The following is a 17,241-nucleotide window of genomic DNA, read 5'->3' as shown; positions in this document are numbered from 1 at the left end:
GTTTCAGGTCTCCGACTTGGTGACAGGCTCTCCCACAGCGTAACTAGTTCCCCCACAGTATGACAGGCTTATCCATTGGGTGACAGGCTCCCCCACAGTATGACAGGCTCTCCCACTGGGCGACAGGCTCTCCCACTGGGTGACAGGTACTTACACTGAGTGACAGGGTCTCCCACTGGATGACAGGCTCTGCCACTGTGCAACAGGCTCTCCCACTGGGTGACAGGTTCTCCCACTTTGCAACAGGCTCTCCCACTGGGTGACAGGCTTTCCCACAGTGCAACAGGCTCTCCCATTGGGTGACAGGCTCTCCCACTGTGCAACAGGCTCTCCCACTGGGTGACAGGCACTCCCACTGTGCAACAGGCTCTCCCACTGGGTGACAGGCTCTCCCACTGTGCAATAGGCTCTCCTACAGAATGACAGGTTTTCCCACTGTGCAATAGGCTCTCCCACGGGGTGACAGGCTCTCCCACAGGGTGATGGGCAATCCTACGGGATGCAGGATCTCCCACAGACTGACAGGCTGTATTGCAGAGTGCGATGCTCTCCCACAGCGTGAAAGGCTCTCCCACTGTGTTTCAGGTCTCCGACTTGGTGACAGGCTCTCCCACAGCGTAACTAGTTCCCCCACAGTATGACAGGCTTATCCATTGGGTGACAGGCTCCCCCACAGTATGACAGGCTCTCCCACTGGGCGACAGGCTCTCCCACTGGGTGACAGGTACTTACACTGAGTGACAGGGTCTCCCACTGGATGACAGGCTCTGCCACTGTGCAACAGGCTCTCCTACTGGGTGACAGGCTCTCCCACTGTGCAATAGGCTCTCCCACTGGGTGACAGGCTCTCTCACTGTGCGACAAGCTCTCCTACGGTGTGACAGCCTCTCCCACAGAGTGACAGGATCCCCGACAGCATCACAGGGTCTCCAACTGGGCAACAGGCTCTCCCACTGTGCAACAGGCTCTCCCACTGTGCAACAGGCTCTCCCACTGGGTGACAGGCTTCCCCACTGTGCAACAGCCTCTCCCACGGGGTGACAGGCTTTGCCACTGTGCAACAGGCTCTCCTACTGTGCAACAAGCTTTCCCATTGTGCAACAGGCTCTCCCACAGTGCAACAAAATTTCCCACTGTGCAACAGGCTCTCCTGGGGTGACAGGCTCTCCCACGGAGTGACCAGTTCTCCCACAGTGTCACAGGCTCTCCTTTTGGGGGACAGTCTGTCCCATGGGGTGACAGTCTTTCCCACTGTGAAACAGGCTCTCCGACTGGGTGACCAGCTCTCCCACTTGCAACAGGCTCTCCCACTGGGCTACAGGCTCTCCCACTGTGCAGTAGGCTCTCCTACTGGGTGACATGCTCTCCCACTGGGCAACAGGCTCTCTTGGGGTGATAGGCTCTCCCACAGATTGACCAGTTCTCCCACAGCATCACAGGCTCGGCTATTTGGTGACAGGCTCTCCCATGGGGTGACAGGCGTTCCCACTGTGCAACAGCCTCTCCCACGGGGTGACAGGATTTGCCACTGTGCAACAGGCTCTCCTATACAATGAAAGTTTCTCCACTGTGCAGCAGGCTCTCTGGGGGTGACAGGCTCTCCCACAGAGTGACCAGTTCTCCCACAGCGTCACAGGCTCTCCTATTGGGGGACAGGCTCTTCCATGGGGTGACAGTCTTTCCGACTGTGCAACAGGCTCTCCCACTGTGCACAAGCTTTCCGACTATGCAACAGGCTCTCCCACTGTGCAACATGCTATCCTACAGAATGACAGGTTATCCCACTGTGCAACAGGCACTCCGACTGGGTGATCGGCTCTCCCACTTGCAAAAGGCTCTCCCACTGGGTTACAGGTTTTTTCGACTGTGCAACAGGCTCTCCCACTGGGTGACAGGCTCTCACACTGTGCAACAGGTTCTCCCACAAGGTATCAGGCTCTCCCACTGTGCAGTAGGCTCTCCTACAGAATGACAGGTTTTCCCACTGTGCAATAGGCTCTCCCACTGGCTGACAGGCTCTCCCACTGTGCAACAGGCTCTCTTGGGGTGATAGGCTTTCTCACAGAGTTACCAGTTCTCCCACAGCATCACAGGCTCTGCTATTGGGTGACAGGCTCTCCCATGGGGTGAAAGGCTTTCCCACTGTGCAACAGCCTCTCCCACGGGGTGACAGGCTTTGCCACTGTGCAACAGGTTCTCCCACTGTGCAACAGGCTTTCCCACTGTGCAACAGGCTCTCCCACTGTGCAACAAGCTTTCCCACTGTGCAACAGGCTCTCCCACTGTGCAACAGGCTTTCCTACCGTGCAACAGGCTCTCCCACTGTGCAACAAGCTTTCCCACTGTGCAACAGGCTCTCCTATGGGGTGACAGACTCTCCCACTCGGTGATAGTATCTCCCACAGTGTCACAGGCTCTCCTATTGGGTGACAGGCTCTCTCTTGGGGTGACAGGCTTTCCCACTGTGAAACAGGCTCTCCTACAGAATGACAGGTTCTCCCACTGTGCAATAGGCTCTCCCACTGGGTGACAGGCTCTCCCACTTTGCAACAGGCTCTCCCACAGCGTGACAGGCTTTCCCACAGTGCAACAGGCTCTCCCACTGGGTGACAGGCTCTCCCACTGTGCAAAAGGCTCTCCCACTTGGTGACAGGTTCTCCCACTTTGCAAAAGGCTCTCCCACTGGGTGACAGGCTTTCCCACTGTGCAACAGGCTCTCCCACTGGGTGACAGGCACTCCCACTGTGCGACAGGCTCTCCTACCGGGTGACAGGCTCTCCCACTGTGCATTAGGCTCTCCCACTGGGTGACAGGCTCTCTCACTGTGCGACAAGCTCTCCTACGGGGTGACAGGCTCTCCCACAGAGTGACAGGCTCCCCGACAGAATCACAGGCTCTCCAACTGGGCAACAGGCTCTCCCACTGAGCAACAGGCTCTCCAACTGTGCAACAGGCTCTCCCACTGGTTTTACAGGTTTTTCCACTGTGCAACAGGCTCTCCCACTGGGTGACAGGCTCTCCCACAGGGTGACAGGCTCTCCCACTTCGCAACAGGCTCTCCTACTGTGCAAAAGGCTCTCCCAATGAGCAATAGGCTCTCCCATGGAGTGACAGGCTCTCCCACTGTACAACAGGCTCTCCCACAGAGTAACAGTCTCTCCCACTGTGCAATAGGCTCTCCCACTGGGTGACAGGCTCTCCCATGGTGCAACAGGCTCTCTTGGGTTGACAGGCTCTCCCACAGAGAGACCAGTTCTCCCACAGCGTCCCAGGCTCTCCTATTGGGGGACAGTCTCTCCCATGGGGTGACAGGCTTCCCCACTGTGCAACAGCCTCTCCCACGGGGTGACAGGCTTTGCCACTGTGCAACATGCTCTCCAACTGTGCAACAAGCTTTCCCATTGTGCAACAGCCTCTCCCACGGGGTGACAGGATTTGCCACTGTGCAACAGGTTCTCCCACTATGCAACAAGCTTTCCCACTGTGCAACAGGATCTCCTATACAATGAAAGTTTCTCCACTGTGCAACAGGCTCTCCTGGGGTGACAGGCTCTCCCACAGAGTTACCAGTTCTCTCACAGTGTCACAGGCTCTCCTATTGGGGGTCAGGCTCTTCCATGGGGTGAAAGTCTTTCCCACTGTGCAACAGGCTCTCCCACTGTGCAACAGGCTTTTTGACTATGCAACAGGCTCTCCCACTGTGCAACTGGCTATCCTACAGAATGACAGGTTATCCCACTGTGCAACAGGCACTCCGACTGGGTGACCGGCTCTCCCAAGTGCAACAGGCTCTCCCACTGGGTTACAGGTTTTTTCCACTGTGCAACAGGCTCTCCCACTGGCTGACAGGCTCTCCCACTGTGCAACAGGTCTCCCACAGGGTGACAGGCTCTCCCACTTTGCAACAGGCTCTGCCACTGTGCAACAGGCTCTCCCATAGAGTGACAGGCTCTCCCACTGTGCAGTGGGCTCTCCTACAGAATGACAGGTTTTCCCACTGTGCAACAGGCTCTCCCACTGGGTGACAGGCTCTCCCACTGTGTAACAGGCTCTCTTGGGGTGATAGGCTCTCTCACAGAGTGACCAGTTCTCCCACAGCATCACAGGCTCTGCTATTGGGTGACAGGCACTCCCATGGGGTGACAGGCTTTCCCACTGTGCAACAGCCTCTCCCACGGGGTGACAGGATTTGCCACTGTGCAACAGGTTCTCCCACTGTGCAACAGGCTTTCCCACTGTGCGACAGGCTCTCCCACTGTGCAACAGGCTTTCCCACTGTGCAACAGGCTCTCCCACTGTGCAACAAGCTTTCGCACTGTGCAACAGGCTCTCCTATGGGGTGACAGAATCTCCCACTCGGTGATAGGCTCTCCCACAGTGTCACAGGCTCTCCTATTGGGTGACAGGCTCTCTCATGGGGTGTCAGGCTTTCCCTCTGTGAAATAGGCTCTCCTAAAGAATGACAGGTTCTCCCACTGTGCAATAGGCTCTCCCACTGGGTGACAGGCTCTCCCAATGTGCAACAGGCTCTCCTACAGGGTGACAGGCTCTCCCACTTTGCAACAGGCTCTCCCACAGGGTGACAGTCTTTCCCACAGTGCAACAGGCTCTCCCACAGGGGGACATGCTCTCCCACTGTGCAACAGGCTCTCCCACTTGGTGACAGGTTCTCACACTTTGCAACAGGCTCTCCCACTGGGTGACAGGCTTTCCCACAGTGCAACAGGCTCTCCCACTGGGTGACAGGCTCTCCCACTGTGCAACAGGCTCTCCCGCTGGGTGACAGGCACTCCCACTGTGCAACAGGCTCTCCCACTGGGTGACAGGCTCTCCCACTGTGCGATAGGCTCTCCTACAGAATGACTGGTTTTCCCACTGTGCAATATGCTCTCCCACTGGGTGACAGGCTCTCCCACAGGGTGATGGGCAATCCTACGGGATGCAGGCTCTCCCACAGACTGACAGGCTCTATCGCAGAGTGAGATGCTCTCCCACAGCATGAAAGGCTCTCCCACTTTGTGTCAGGTCTCCGACTGGGTGACAGGCTCTCCCACAGCGTAACAAGCTCCCCCACAGTATGACAGTCTTATCCATTGGGTGACAGGCTTTCCCACAGTATGACAGGCTCTCCCACTGGGCGACAGGCTCTCCCACTGGGTGACAGGTACTTACACTGAGTGACAGGGTCTCCCACTGGATGACAGGCTCTCCCACTGTGCAACAGGCTCTCCTACTGGGTGACAGGCTCTCCCACTGTGCAATATGCTCTCCCACTGGGTGACAGGATCTCTCACTGTGCGACAAGCTCTCCTACGGAGTGACAGGCTCTCCCACAGAGTGACAGGCTCGCCGAGAGCATCACAGGCTCTCCAACTGTGCAACAGGCTCTCCCACTGTGCAACAGGCTCTCCCACTGTGCAACAGGCTCTCCCACTGTGTGACAGGCTTTCCCACTGTGCAACAGCCTCTCCCACGGGGTGACAGGCTTTGCCACTGTGCAACAAGCTCTCCCACAGTGCAACAAAATTTCCCACTGTGCAACAGGCTTTCCTACGGGGTGACAGACTCTCCCACAGAGTGACCAGTTCTTCCACAGCGTCACAGGCTCTCCTATTGGGGGACAGTCTCTCCCATGGGGTGACAGGCTTTCCCACTGTGCAACAGCCTCTCCCACGGGGCGACAGGCTTTGCCACTGTGCAACAGGCTCTCCAACTGTGCAACAAGCTTTCCCATTGTGCAACAGGCTCTCCCACTATGCAACAAGCTTTCCCACTGTGCAACAGGCTCTCCTACTGGGTGACAGGCTCTCCCTTGGGGTGACAGGCTTTCCCACTGTGCAACAGGCTCTCCTATACAATGAAAGTTTCTCCACTGTGCAACAGGCTCTCCTGGGGTGACAGGCTCTCCCACAGAGTGACCAGTTCTCCCACAGCGTCACAGGCTCTCCTAATGGGGGACAGGCTCTTCCATGGGGTGACAGTCTTTCCCACTGTGCAACAGGCTCTCCCACTGTGCAACAGGCTTTCTGACTATGCAACAGGCTCTCCCACTGTGCAACAGGCTATCCTACAGAATGACAGGTTATCCCACTGTGCAACAGGCACTCCGACTGGGTGACCGGCTCTCCCAAGTGCAACAGGCTCTCTCACTGGGTTACAGGTGTTTTCCACTGTGCAACAGGCTGTCCCACAGTGCAACAGGCTCTCCCACATGGGGGCAGGCTCTCCCACTGTGCAACAGGCTCTCCCACTTGGTGACAGGTTCTCACACTTTGCAACAGGCTCTCCCACTGGGTGACAGGCTTTCCCACAGTGCAACAGGCTCTCCCACTGGGTGACAGGCTCTCCCACTGTGCAACAGGCTCTCCCACTGGGTGACAGGCACTTCCACTGTGCAACAGGCTCTCCCACTGGATGATAGGCTCTCCCAATGTGCAACAGGCTCTCCTACTGGGTGACATGCTCTCCCACTGTGCAATAGCCTCTCCCACTGGGTGACAGGATCTCTCACTGTGTGACAAGCTCTCCTACGGGGTGACAGGCTCTCCCACAGAGTGACAGGCTCCCCGACAGCATCACAGGCTCTCCAACTGTGCAACAGGCTCTCCCACTGTGCAACAGGCTCTCCCACTGTGTGACAGGCTCTCCCACTGTGCAACAGCCACTCCCACGGGGTGACAGGCTTTGCCACTGTGCAACAGGCTCTCCCACTGTGCAACAAGCTTTCCAATTGTGCAACAGGCTCTCCCACAGTGCAACAAAATTTCCCACTGTGCAACAGGCGTTCCTACGGGGTGACAGACTCTCCCACAGAGTGACCAGTTCTCCCACAGCGTCACAGGCTCTCCTATTGCGTGACAGGCTCTCCCACGGGGTGACAGGCTTTGCCACTGTGCAACAGGCTCTCCAACTGTGCAACAAGCTTTCCCACTGTGCAACAGGCTCACCTACCGGGTGACAGGCTCTCCCTTGGGGTGACAGGCTTTCCCACTGTGCAACAGGTTCTCCTATACAATGAAAGTTTCTCCACTGTGCAACAGGCTCTCCTGGGGTGACAGGCTCTCCCACAGAGTGACCAGTTCTCCCACAGCGTCACAGGCTCTCCTATTGGGGGACAGGCTCTTCCATGGGGTGACAGTCTTTCCCACTGTGCAACAGGCTCTCCCACTGTGCAACAGGCTTTCCGACTATGCAACAGGCTCTCCCACTGTGCAACAGGCTATCCTACAGAATGACAGGTTATCCCACTGTGCAACAGGCACTCCGACTGGGTGACCGGCTCTCCCAAGTGCAACAGTCTCTCCCACTGGGTTACAGGTTTTTTCCACTGTGCAACAGGCTCTCCCACTGTGCAACAAGCCTTCCAACTGTGCAACAGGCTCTCCTATGGGGTGACAGAATCTCCCACTCGGTGATAGGCTCTCCCACAGTGTCACAGGCTCTCCTATTGGGTGACAGGCTCTCTCTTGGGGTGACAGGCTCTCCCACTGTGCAACAGGCTCTCCTACAGAATGACAGGTTCTCCCACTGTGCAATAGGCTCTCCCACTGGGTGACAGGCTCTCCCAATTTGCAACAGGCTCTCCCACTGGGTGACAGGCTTTCCCGCAGTGCAACAGGCTCTCCCACAGGGGGACAGGCTCTCCCACTGTGCAACAGGCCCTCCCACTTGGTGACAGGTTCTCACACTTTGCAACAGGCTCTCCCACTGGGTGACATGCTCTCCCACTGTGCAACAGGCTCTCTTGGGGTGATAGGCTCTCCCACAGAGTGACCAGTTCTCCCACAGCATCACAGGCTCTGCTATTGGGCTACAGGCTCTTCCCACTGTGCAACAGCCTCTCCCAGGGGGTGACAGGCTTTGCCACTGTGCAACAGGTTCTCCCACTGTGCAACAGGCTCCCCCACTGTGCAACAAGCTTTCCCACTGTGCAACAGGCTCTCCTATGGGGTGACAGACTCTCCCACTCGGTGATAGGCTCTCCCACAGTGTCACAGGCTCTCCTATTGGGTGACAGGCTCTCTCTTGTGGTGACAGGCTTTCCCACTGTGAAATAGGATCTCCTACAGAATGACAGGTTCTCCCACTGTGCAATAGGCTCTCCCACTGGGTGACAGGCTCTCCCAACGTGCAACAGGCTCTCCTACGGGGTGACATGCTCTCCCACTTTGCAACAGGCTCTCCCACTGGGTGACAGGCTTTCCCACAGTGCAACAGTCTCTCCCACAGGGGGACAGGCTCTCCCACTGTGCAACAGGCTCTCCCACTTTGTGACTGGTTCTCCCACTGTACAATAGGCTCTCCCACTGGGTGACAGGCTTTCCCACATTGTAACAGGCTCTCCCACTGGGTGACGGGCTCTCCCACTGTGCAACAGGTTCTCCCACAGGGTGACAGGCTCTCCCACTGTGCAACAGGCGCTGCCACTGGGTAACAGGCTCTCCTACTGTGCGATAGGCTCTCCTACAGAATGACAGGTTTTCCCACTGTGCAATATGCTCTTCCACTGGGTGACAGGCTCTCCCACAGGGTGATAGGCAATCCTACGGGATGTATGCTCTCCCACAGAGTGACAGGCTCAATCGCAGAGTGAGTTGCTCTCCCACAGCGTGAAAGGCTCTCCCACTGTGTGTCAGGTCTCCGACTGGGTGACAGGCTCCCCCAGAGTGTCACAGGCTCTCCCAATGGATGAGAGGCTCTCCCACAGCGTAACAAGATCCCCCACAGTATGACAGGCTCACCCATTGGGTGACAGGCTCTCCCACAGTATTGCAGGCCCTCCCATTGGGTGATAGGCTCTTCCACTGGGTGACATGCTCTCCCACTGGGCGACAGGCTCTCCCACTGGGTGACAGGTTCTTACACAAAGTGACAGGGTCTCCCACTGGATGACAGGCTCTCCCACAGTGTGACAGGCTCTCCCACTGTGCAACAAGCTCTCCCACTCAGTGACAGGCTCTCCTACGGGGTGACAGACTCTCCCGCTCAGTGACAGTCTCCCGCTGGGTGACAGGCTCTCCCAGTGTTCAACAGGCTCTCCTATTGGGCGACAGGCTCTTCCATGGGGTGACAGTCTTTCCCACTGTGCAACAAGCTCTCCTACAGAATGACAGGCTTTCCCACTGTGCAACAGGCTCTCCCACTGTGCAACAGGCTCTCCTACAGGGTGACAGGCTCACCTGCTCAGTGATAGGCTCTCCCACAGCATCACAGGCTCACCTATTGGGCGACAGGCTCTCCCATGGGGTGACAGGCTTTCCCACTGTGCAACAGGCTCTACTACAGAATGTCAAGTTCTCCCACTGTGCAGTAGGCTCTCCCACTGGGTGACAGGCTCTCTCAATGTTCAACAGGCTCTCCCACTGGGTGACAGGCTTTACCACTGTGCAACAGGCTCTCCCACTGGGTAACAGACTCTCCCACTGTGCAACAGGCTCTCCCAATGGGTGACAGGCTCTCGCAATTTGCAACAGGTTCTCCCACTGGGTGACAGGCTTTCCCACAGTGCAACAGGCTCTCCCACTGGGTGACAGGCTCTCCCACTGTGCAACAGGCTCTCCCACAGGGTGACAGGCTCTCCCACTGTGCAACAGGCCCTCCCACTGGGTAACAGGCTATCCCACTGTGCAACAGGCTCTGCCACTGGGTAACAGGCTCTCCCACTGTGCGATAGGCTCTCCTACAGAATGACAGGTTTTCCCACTGTTCAACAGGCTCTCCTATTGGGCGACAGGCTCTTCCATGGGGTGACAGTCTTTCCCACTGTGCAACAGGCTCTCCTACAGAATGACAGGTTCTCCCACTGTGCAACAGGCTCTCCCACTGTGCAACAGGCTCTCCTACAGGGTGACAGGCTCTCCTGCTCAGTGGTAGGCTCGCCCACAGCATCACAGGCTCTCCTATTGGGTGACAGGCTCTCCCATGGGGTGACAGGCTTTCCCACTGTGCAACAGGCTCTACTACAGAATGTCAGGTTCTCCCACTGTGCAATAGGCTCTCCCACTGGGTGACAGTCTCTCTCAATGTGCAACAGGCTCTCCCACTGGGTGACAAGCTTTCCCACTGTGCAACAGGCTCTCCCACTGGGTAACAGACTCTCCCAATGTGCAACAGGCTCTCCCACTGGGTGACAGGCTCTCCCACTGTGCAACAGGCTCTCCTACAGAATGACAGGTTTTCCTACTGTGCAATAGGCTCTCCCACTGCGTGACAGGCTCTCCCACAGGGTGAAAGACAATCCTACGGGATGCAGGCTCTCCCACAGAGTGACAGGCTCACTCAGAGTGAGATGCTCTCCCACAGCGTGAAAGGCTCTCCGACTGTGTCAGGTATCCTACTGGGTGACAGGCTCTCCCACAGCGTAACAAGTTCCCCCACAGTATGACAGGCTTATCCATTGGGTGACAGGCTCTCCCACAGTATGACAGGTTCTCCCACTGGGCGACAGGCTCTCCCACAGGGTGACAGGTTCTTACACTGAGTGACAGGGTCTCCCACTGGATGACAGGCTCTCCCACTGTGCAACAGGCTCTCCTACTGGGTGACAGGCTCTCCCACTGTGCAATAGGCTCTCCCACTGGGTGACAGGCTCTCCCACTGTGCGACAAGCTCTCCTACAGGGTGACAGGATCTCCCACAGAGTGACAGGCTCCCCGACAGCATCACAGGCTCTCCAACTGGGCGACAGGCTCTCCCACTGTGCGACAAGCTCTCCTACAGGGTGACAGGATCTCCCACAGAGTGACAGGCTCCCCGACAGCATCACAGGCTCTCCAACTGGGCGACAGGCTCTCCCACTGTGCAACAGGCTTTCCCACTGTGCAACAGGCTCTCCCACTGGGTGACAGGATTTGCCAGTGTGCAACAGGCCCTCGTACAGCATGACAGGCTCTCCCACAGGGTAACAGGTTCTTACACAGAGTGACAGTGCCTCCCACTGGATGACAGGCTCTCCCTCTGTGCAACAGGCTCTCCCACAGGGTGACAGGCTCTCCCACTGTGCAAGAGGCTCTCCCACTGGGTAACAGGCTCTCCCACTGTGCATCAGGCTCTCCCACTGGGTGACAGGCTCTCCCACTGTGCAACAGACTCTACTCCAGAATGTCAGGTTCTCCCACTGTGCAATAGGCTCTCCCACTGGGTGACAGGCTCTCTCAATGTGCAACAGGCTCTCCCACTGGGTGACAAGCTTTCCCACTGTGCAACAGGCTCTCCCACTGGGTAACAGACTCTCCCACTGTGCAACAGGCTCTCCCACTGGGTGACAGGCTCTCCCACTGTGCAACAGGCTCTCCCACTGGGTGACAGGCTCTCCCACTGTGCAACAGGCTCTCCTACAGAATGACAGGTTTTCCTACTGTGCAATAGGCTCTCCCACTGCGTGACAGGCTCTCCCACAGGGTGAAAGGCAATCCTACGGGATGCAGGCTCTCCCACAGAGTGACAGGCTCACTCACAGAGTGAGATGTTCTCCCACAGCGTGAAAGGCTCTCCGACTGTGTCAGGTATCCTACTGGGTGACAGGCTCTCCCACAGCGTAACAAGTTCCCCCACAGTATGACAGGCTTATCCATTGGGTGACAGGCTCTCCCACAGTATGACAGGTTCTCCCACAGGGCGACAGGCTCTCCCACAGGGTGACAGGTTCTTACACTGAGTGACAGGGTCTCCCACTGGATGACAGGCTCTCCCACTGTGCAACAGGCTCTCCTACTGGGTGACAGGCTCTCCCACTGTGCAATAGGCTCTCCCACTGGGTGACAGGCTCTCCCACTGTGCGACAAGCTCTCTTACAGGGTGACAGGATCTCCCACAGAGTGACAGGCTCCCCGACAGCATCACAGGCTCTCCAACTGGGCGACAGGCTCTCCCAATGTGCAACAGGCTCTCCCACTGTGCAACAGGCTCTCCCACTGGGTGATAGGATTTGCCAGTGTGCAACAGGCCCTCCTACAGCATGACAGGCTCTCCCACAGGGTAACAGGTTCTTACACAGAGTGACAGTGCCTCCCACTGGATGACAGGCTCTCCCTCTGTGCAACAGGCTCTCCCACAGGGTGACAGGCTCTCCCACTGTGCAACAGGCTCTCCCACTGGGTGACAGGCTCTCCCACTGTGCAACAGGCTCTACTACAGAATGTCAGGTTCTCCCACTGTGCAATAGGCTCTCCCACTGGGTGACAGGCTCTCTCAATGTGCAACAGGCTCTCCCACTGGGTGACAAGCTTTCCCACTGTGCAACAGGCTCTCCCACTGGGTAACAGACTCTCCCACTGTGCAACAGGCTCTACTACAGAATGTCAGGTTCTCCCACTGTGCAATAGGCTCTCCCACTGGGTGACAGGCTCTCTCAATGTGCAACAGGCTCTCCCACTGGGTGATAAGCTTTCCCACTGTGCAACAGGCTCTCCCACTGGATAACAGACTCTCCCACTGTGCAACAGGCTCTCCCACTGGGTGACAGGCTCTCCCACTGTGCAACAGGCTCTCCTACAGAATGACAGGTTTTCCTACTGTGCAATAGGCTCTCCCACTGCGTGACAGGCTCTCCCACAGGGTGAAAGGCAATCCTACGGGATGCAGGCTCTCCCACAGAGTGACAGGCTCTATCGCAGAGTGAGATGCTCTCCAACAGTGTGAAAGGCTCTCCCACTGTGTGTCAGGTCTCCGACTGGGTGACAGGCTCTCCCACAGCGGACACAAGCTCCCCCACAGTATGACAGGCTTATCCATTGGGTGTCAGGCTCTCCCACAGTATGACAGGCTCTCCCACTGGGCGACAGGCTCTCCCACAGGGTGACAGGTTCTTACACTGAGTGAAAGTGTCCCCCACTGTATGACAGGTTCTCCCACTGTGAAACAGGCTCTCCTACTGGGTGACAGGCTCTCCCACTGTGCGACAAGCTCTCCTACGGGGTGACAGGCTCTCCCACAGAGTGACAGGATCCCCGACAGCATCACAGGGTCTCCAACTGGGCAACAGGCTCTCCCACTGTGCAACAGGCTCTCCCACTGTGCAACAGGCTCTCCCACTGTGCGACAGGCTCTCCCACTGTGCAACAGGCTCTCCCACTGTGCAACAGGCTCTCCCACTGGGTGACAGGCTTTCCCATTGTGCAACAGGCTCTCCCACTATGCAATAAGCTTTCCCACTGTGCAACAGGCTCTCCTACGGGGTGACAGACTCTCCCACAGAGTGACCAGTTCTCCCACAGCGTCACAGGCTCTCCTTTTGGGGGACAGGCTCTTCCATGGGGTGACAGTCTTTCCCACTGTACAACAGGCTCTCCCACTGTGCAACAGGCTATCCTACAGAATGTCAGGTTATCCCACTGTGCAACAGGCACACCGACTGGGTGACCGGCTCTCCCACTTGCAACAGGCTCTCCCACTGTGTTACACGTTTTTCCACTGTGCAACAGGCTCTCCTACTGGGTGACAGGCTCTCCCACTGTGCAACAGATTCTCCCACAGGGTGACAGGCTCTCCCACTTTGCAATATGCTCTCCCACGGTGCAACAGGCTCTCCCAATGTGCAATAGGCTATCCAATGGAGTGACAGGCTCTGCCACTGTGCACCAGGCTCTTCCACTGTGCAACAGGCTCTCCCATGGAGTGACAGGCTCTCCCACTGTACAACAGGATCTCCCACAGGGTGACAGGCTCTCCCACTGTGCAGTAGGCTCTCCTACAGAATGACAGGTTTTCCCACTGTGCAATAGGCTCTCCCACTGGGTGACAGGCTTTCCCACAATGCAACAGCCTCTCCCACGGGGTGACAGGCTTTGCCACTGTGCAACAGGTTCTCCCACTGTACAACAGGCTTTCCCACTGTGCAACAGGCTATCCCACTGTGCAACAAGCTTTCCCACTGTGCAACAGGCTCTCCCACTGTGCAACAGGCTTTCCTACTGAGCAACAGGCTCTCCCACTGTGCTACAAGCTTTCCCACCTTGCAACAGGCTCTCCTATGGGATGACAGACTCTCCCACTCGGTGATAGGCTCTCCCAAAGTGTCACAGGCTCTCCTATTGGGTGACAGGCACTCTCTTGGGGTGACAGGCTTTCCCACTGTGCAACAGGCTCTCCTACAGAATGACAGGTTCTCCCACTGTGCAATAGGCTCTCCCACTGGGTGACAGGCGCTCCCAATGTGCAACAGGCTCTCCTATGGGGTGACAGGCTCTCCCACAGGGTGACAGGCTTTCCCACAGTGCAACAGGCTCTCCCACTGGGTGGCAGACTCACCCACTTTGCAACAGGATCTCCCACAGGATGACAGGCTCTCCTACGGGGTGACAGACTCTCCCACTCAGTGACAGGCTCTCCCATTGGGTGACAGGCTCTCCCACTGTGCAACAGGCTCTCCCACTGGGTGACAGGCTCTCCCACTGTGCAACAGGCTCTCCTACGGGGTGACAGGCTCTCCCACTGTGCAATAGGCTCTCCTGCTGAATGACAGGTTTTCCCACTGTGTAATAGGCTCTCCCACTGGGTGACAGGCTCTCCCACTGTGCGACAAGCTCTCCTACGGTGTGTCAGGCTCTCCCACAGAGTGACAGGCACCCCGACAGCATCACAGGCTCTCCAACTGGGCGACAGGCTCTCCCACTGTGCAACAGGCTCTCCCACAGGGTGATAAGCTCTCCCACTGTGCAACAGCCTCTCCCACTGTGCAACAGGCTCTCCCACTGGGTGACAGGCTTTCCCACTGTGCAACAGGCCCTCCTACAGCATGACAGGCTCTCCCACAAAGTGACAGGCTCACCCACAGGGTGACAGGTTCTTACACAGGGTGACAGGCTCACCCATTGAGATTGAGATGCTCTCCCACAGCGTGACAGGCTTTCCCACTGTGTGTCAGGCTCTCCCACAGAGTGACAGGATCTCCCACAGAGTGACATGGTCTCCCACAGTGTGACAGGCATTCCCATAGAGTGACAGTCTCTTCCACAGTGTTACAGGCTCTCCAATTGTGTGACAGGCTCTCCCACAGCGTGACAGGCTCACCCATTGGGTGACAGGCTGCTCCACAGAGTGACAGTCCGTCCCACAGCGTGACAGGCTCTCCCACAGAGTGACAGTCTCTCCCACTGTGTGTCAGGTCTCTCACAGAGTGACAGGCTCTCCCACAGCATGACAGGCTCTCCCACAGAGTGACAGGCTCTCCCACAGAGTGACAGGCTCTCTCATTGGGTGACAGGCTGCCCCACAGAGTGACAGTCTCTCCCACAGCGTGACAGGCTCTCCCACAGCGTGACAGGCTCTCCCACAGAGTGACAGGCTCTCTCATTGGGTGACAGGCTCTCCCACAGCATGACAGGCTCTCCCACAGTGTGAGAGGCTCTCCCATTAGGTGACAGGCTCTCCCACAGAGTGACAGGCTCTCCCACAGAGTGACAGGCTCTCCCACAGCGTGACAGGCTCTCCCACAGCGTGACAGGCTCTCCCATTGGGTGACAGGCTCTCCCACAGAATGACAGGCTCTCTCATTGGTGACAGGCTGCACCACAGAGTGACAGTCTCTCCCACAGAGTGACAGGCTCTCCCACAGGGTGACAGGCTCTCACCCAGAGTGACAGGCTCTCCCATTGGGTGACAAGCTGCCCCACAGAGAGACAGTCTCTCCCACAGCCTGAAAGGTTCTCTCACAGCATGACAGGCATTCCCATAGAGTGACAGTCTCTTCCACAGAGTTACAGGCTCTCCAATTGCGTGACAGGCTCTCCCACAGCATGACAGGCTCTCCCACAGAGTGACAGTCTCTCCCACAGCATGACAGGCTCTCCCACAGAGTGACAGTCTCTCCCACTGTGTGTCAGGTCTCCCACAGAGTGACAGGCTCTCCCACAGCATGACAGGCTCTCCCACAGTGTGACAGGCTCTCCCATTGGGTGACATGCTCTCCCACAGCGTGACAGGCTCTCCCACAGAGTGACAGGCTCTCTCATTGGGTGTCAGGCTCTCCCGCAGCATGACAAGCTCTCCCACAACGTGACAGGCTCTCCCACAGAGTGACAGGCTCTCCCACAGCATGACAGGCTCTCCCATTGTGTGACCGGCTCTCCCACAGCGTGACAGGCTCTCCCACAGAGCGACAGTCTCTCCCACAGCATGACAAGCTCTCCCACAGCGTGACAGGCTCTCCCACAGAGTGACAGGCTCTCCCACAGCATGACAGGCTCTCCCATTGGGTGACAGGCTCTCCCATAGCGTGACAGGCTCTCCCACAGCATGACAGGCTCTCTCATTGGGTAACAGGCTCTCCCACAGAGTGACAGGCTCTCCCACAGCGTGACAGGCTCTCCCACAGCGTGACAGGCTCTCCCATTGGGTGACAGGCTCTCCCACAGTATGACAGGCTCTCTCATTGGGTGACAGGCTGCACCACAGAGTGACAGGCTCTCCCACAGAGTGACAGGCTCTCCCACAGAGTGACAGTCTCTCCCACAGGGTGACAGGCTCTCCCACAGCATGACAGGCTCTCCCACAGAGTGACAGTCTCTCCCACAGGGTGACAGGCTCTCCCACAGAGTGACAGTCTCTCCCACAGGGTGACAGGCTCTCCCACAGAGTGACAGGCTCTCCCATTGGGTGACAGGCTGCCCCACAGAGTGACAGCCTCTCCCATTGGGTGACAGGCTGCCCCACAGAGTGACAGGCTCTCCCATTGGGTGACAGGCTGCGCCACAGCGTGTCAAGCTCTCCCACAGAGTGACGGGCTCTCCCATTGGGTGACAGGCTGCCCCACAGCGTGACAGGCCCTCACAGACCCACTCACTGGGTGACAGGTTCCCGTGATGTAGACCCTGTAGTTTAAATCCTGTCGTTATCCAGACCAACCTTGTGGAGGTCTTGGTAAAGCACACTGAGGAGCGCAACTTCATTCTCCTCCAGCAACTGGATCAGGGCGTTTAATTGATTGATCCTAAAATCCACGGGTTGGCTCTTTCCACTCACAAAGGCACCTCTTAATCTCAGCAAAGAATCAGTGAAGGTTGTCATTGTAGAGAGGCTCCTGAACAACCACACAGCGATCTGTAAGAAAAACACAGAGCACTCTAAACACAGAGCACTGTAAACAGAGCACTGTAAACTCAGAGCACTGTAAACACAGAGCACTGTAAACACAGAGCACTGTAAACACAGAGCACTGTAAACACAGCACTGTAAACACAGAGCTTTGTAAACACAGAGCACTGTAAACACAGAGCACTGTAAACACAGCACTGTAAACACAGA

The 17,241-nt window shown here is 57.1% G+C and overlaps 1 protein-coding gene across 1 annotated transcript in view; it reads right to left on the bottom strand.

Annotated features, from left to right (window-relative positions):
- The window catches only part of aldh3b1 (aldehyde dehydrogenase 3 family, member B1), a 309,412-nt gene extending 292,408 nt beyond the window's left edge, over positions 1–17,004 (bottom strand). The window contains exon 1 of the mRNA XM_041174008.1: positions 16,843–17,004. Coding sequence (XP_041029942.1) covers positions 16,843–17,004 — 162 coding nt within the window. The remainder of the gene's footprint in view (positions 1–16,842) is intronic.
- Between the last annotated feature and the right edge of the window lie 237 nt (positions 17,005–17,241).

The sequence above is a fragment of the Carcharodon carcharias genome, chromosome 24 (assembly GCF_017639515.1).
Source record: "Carcharodon carcharias isolate sCarCar2 chromosome 24, sCarCar2.pri, whole genome shotgun sequence".
Taxonomy (NCBI): domain Eukaryota; kingdom Metazoa; phylum Chordata; class Chondrichthyes; order Lamniformes; family Lamnidae; genus Carcharodon; species Carcharodon carcharias.
The sequence above is the reverse complement of the archived record's forward strand: the minus strand, read 5'-3'. Positions and strand labels throughout refer to the sequence as shown.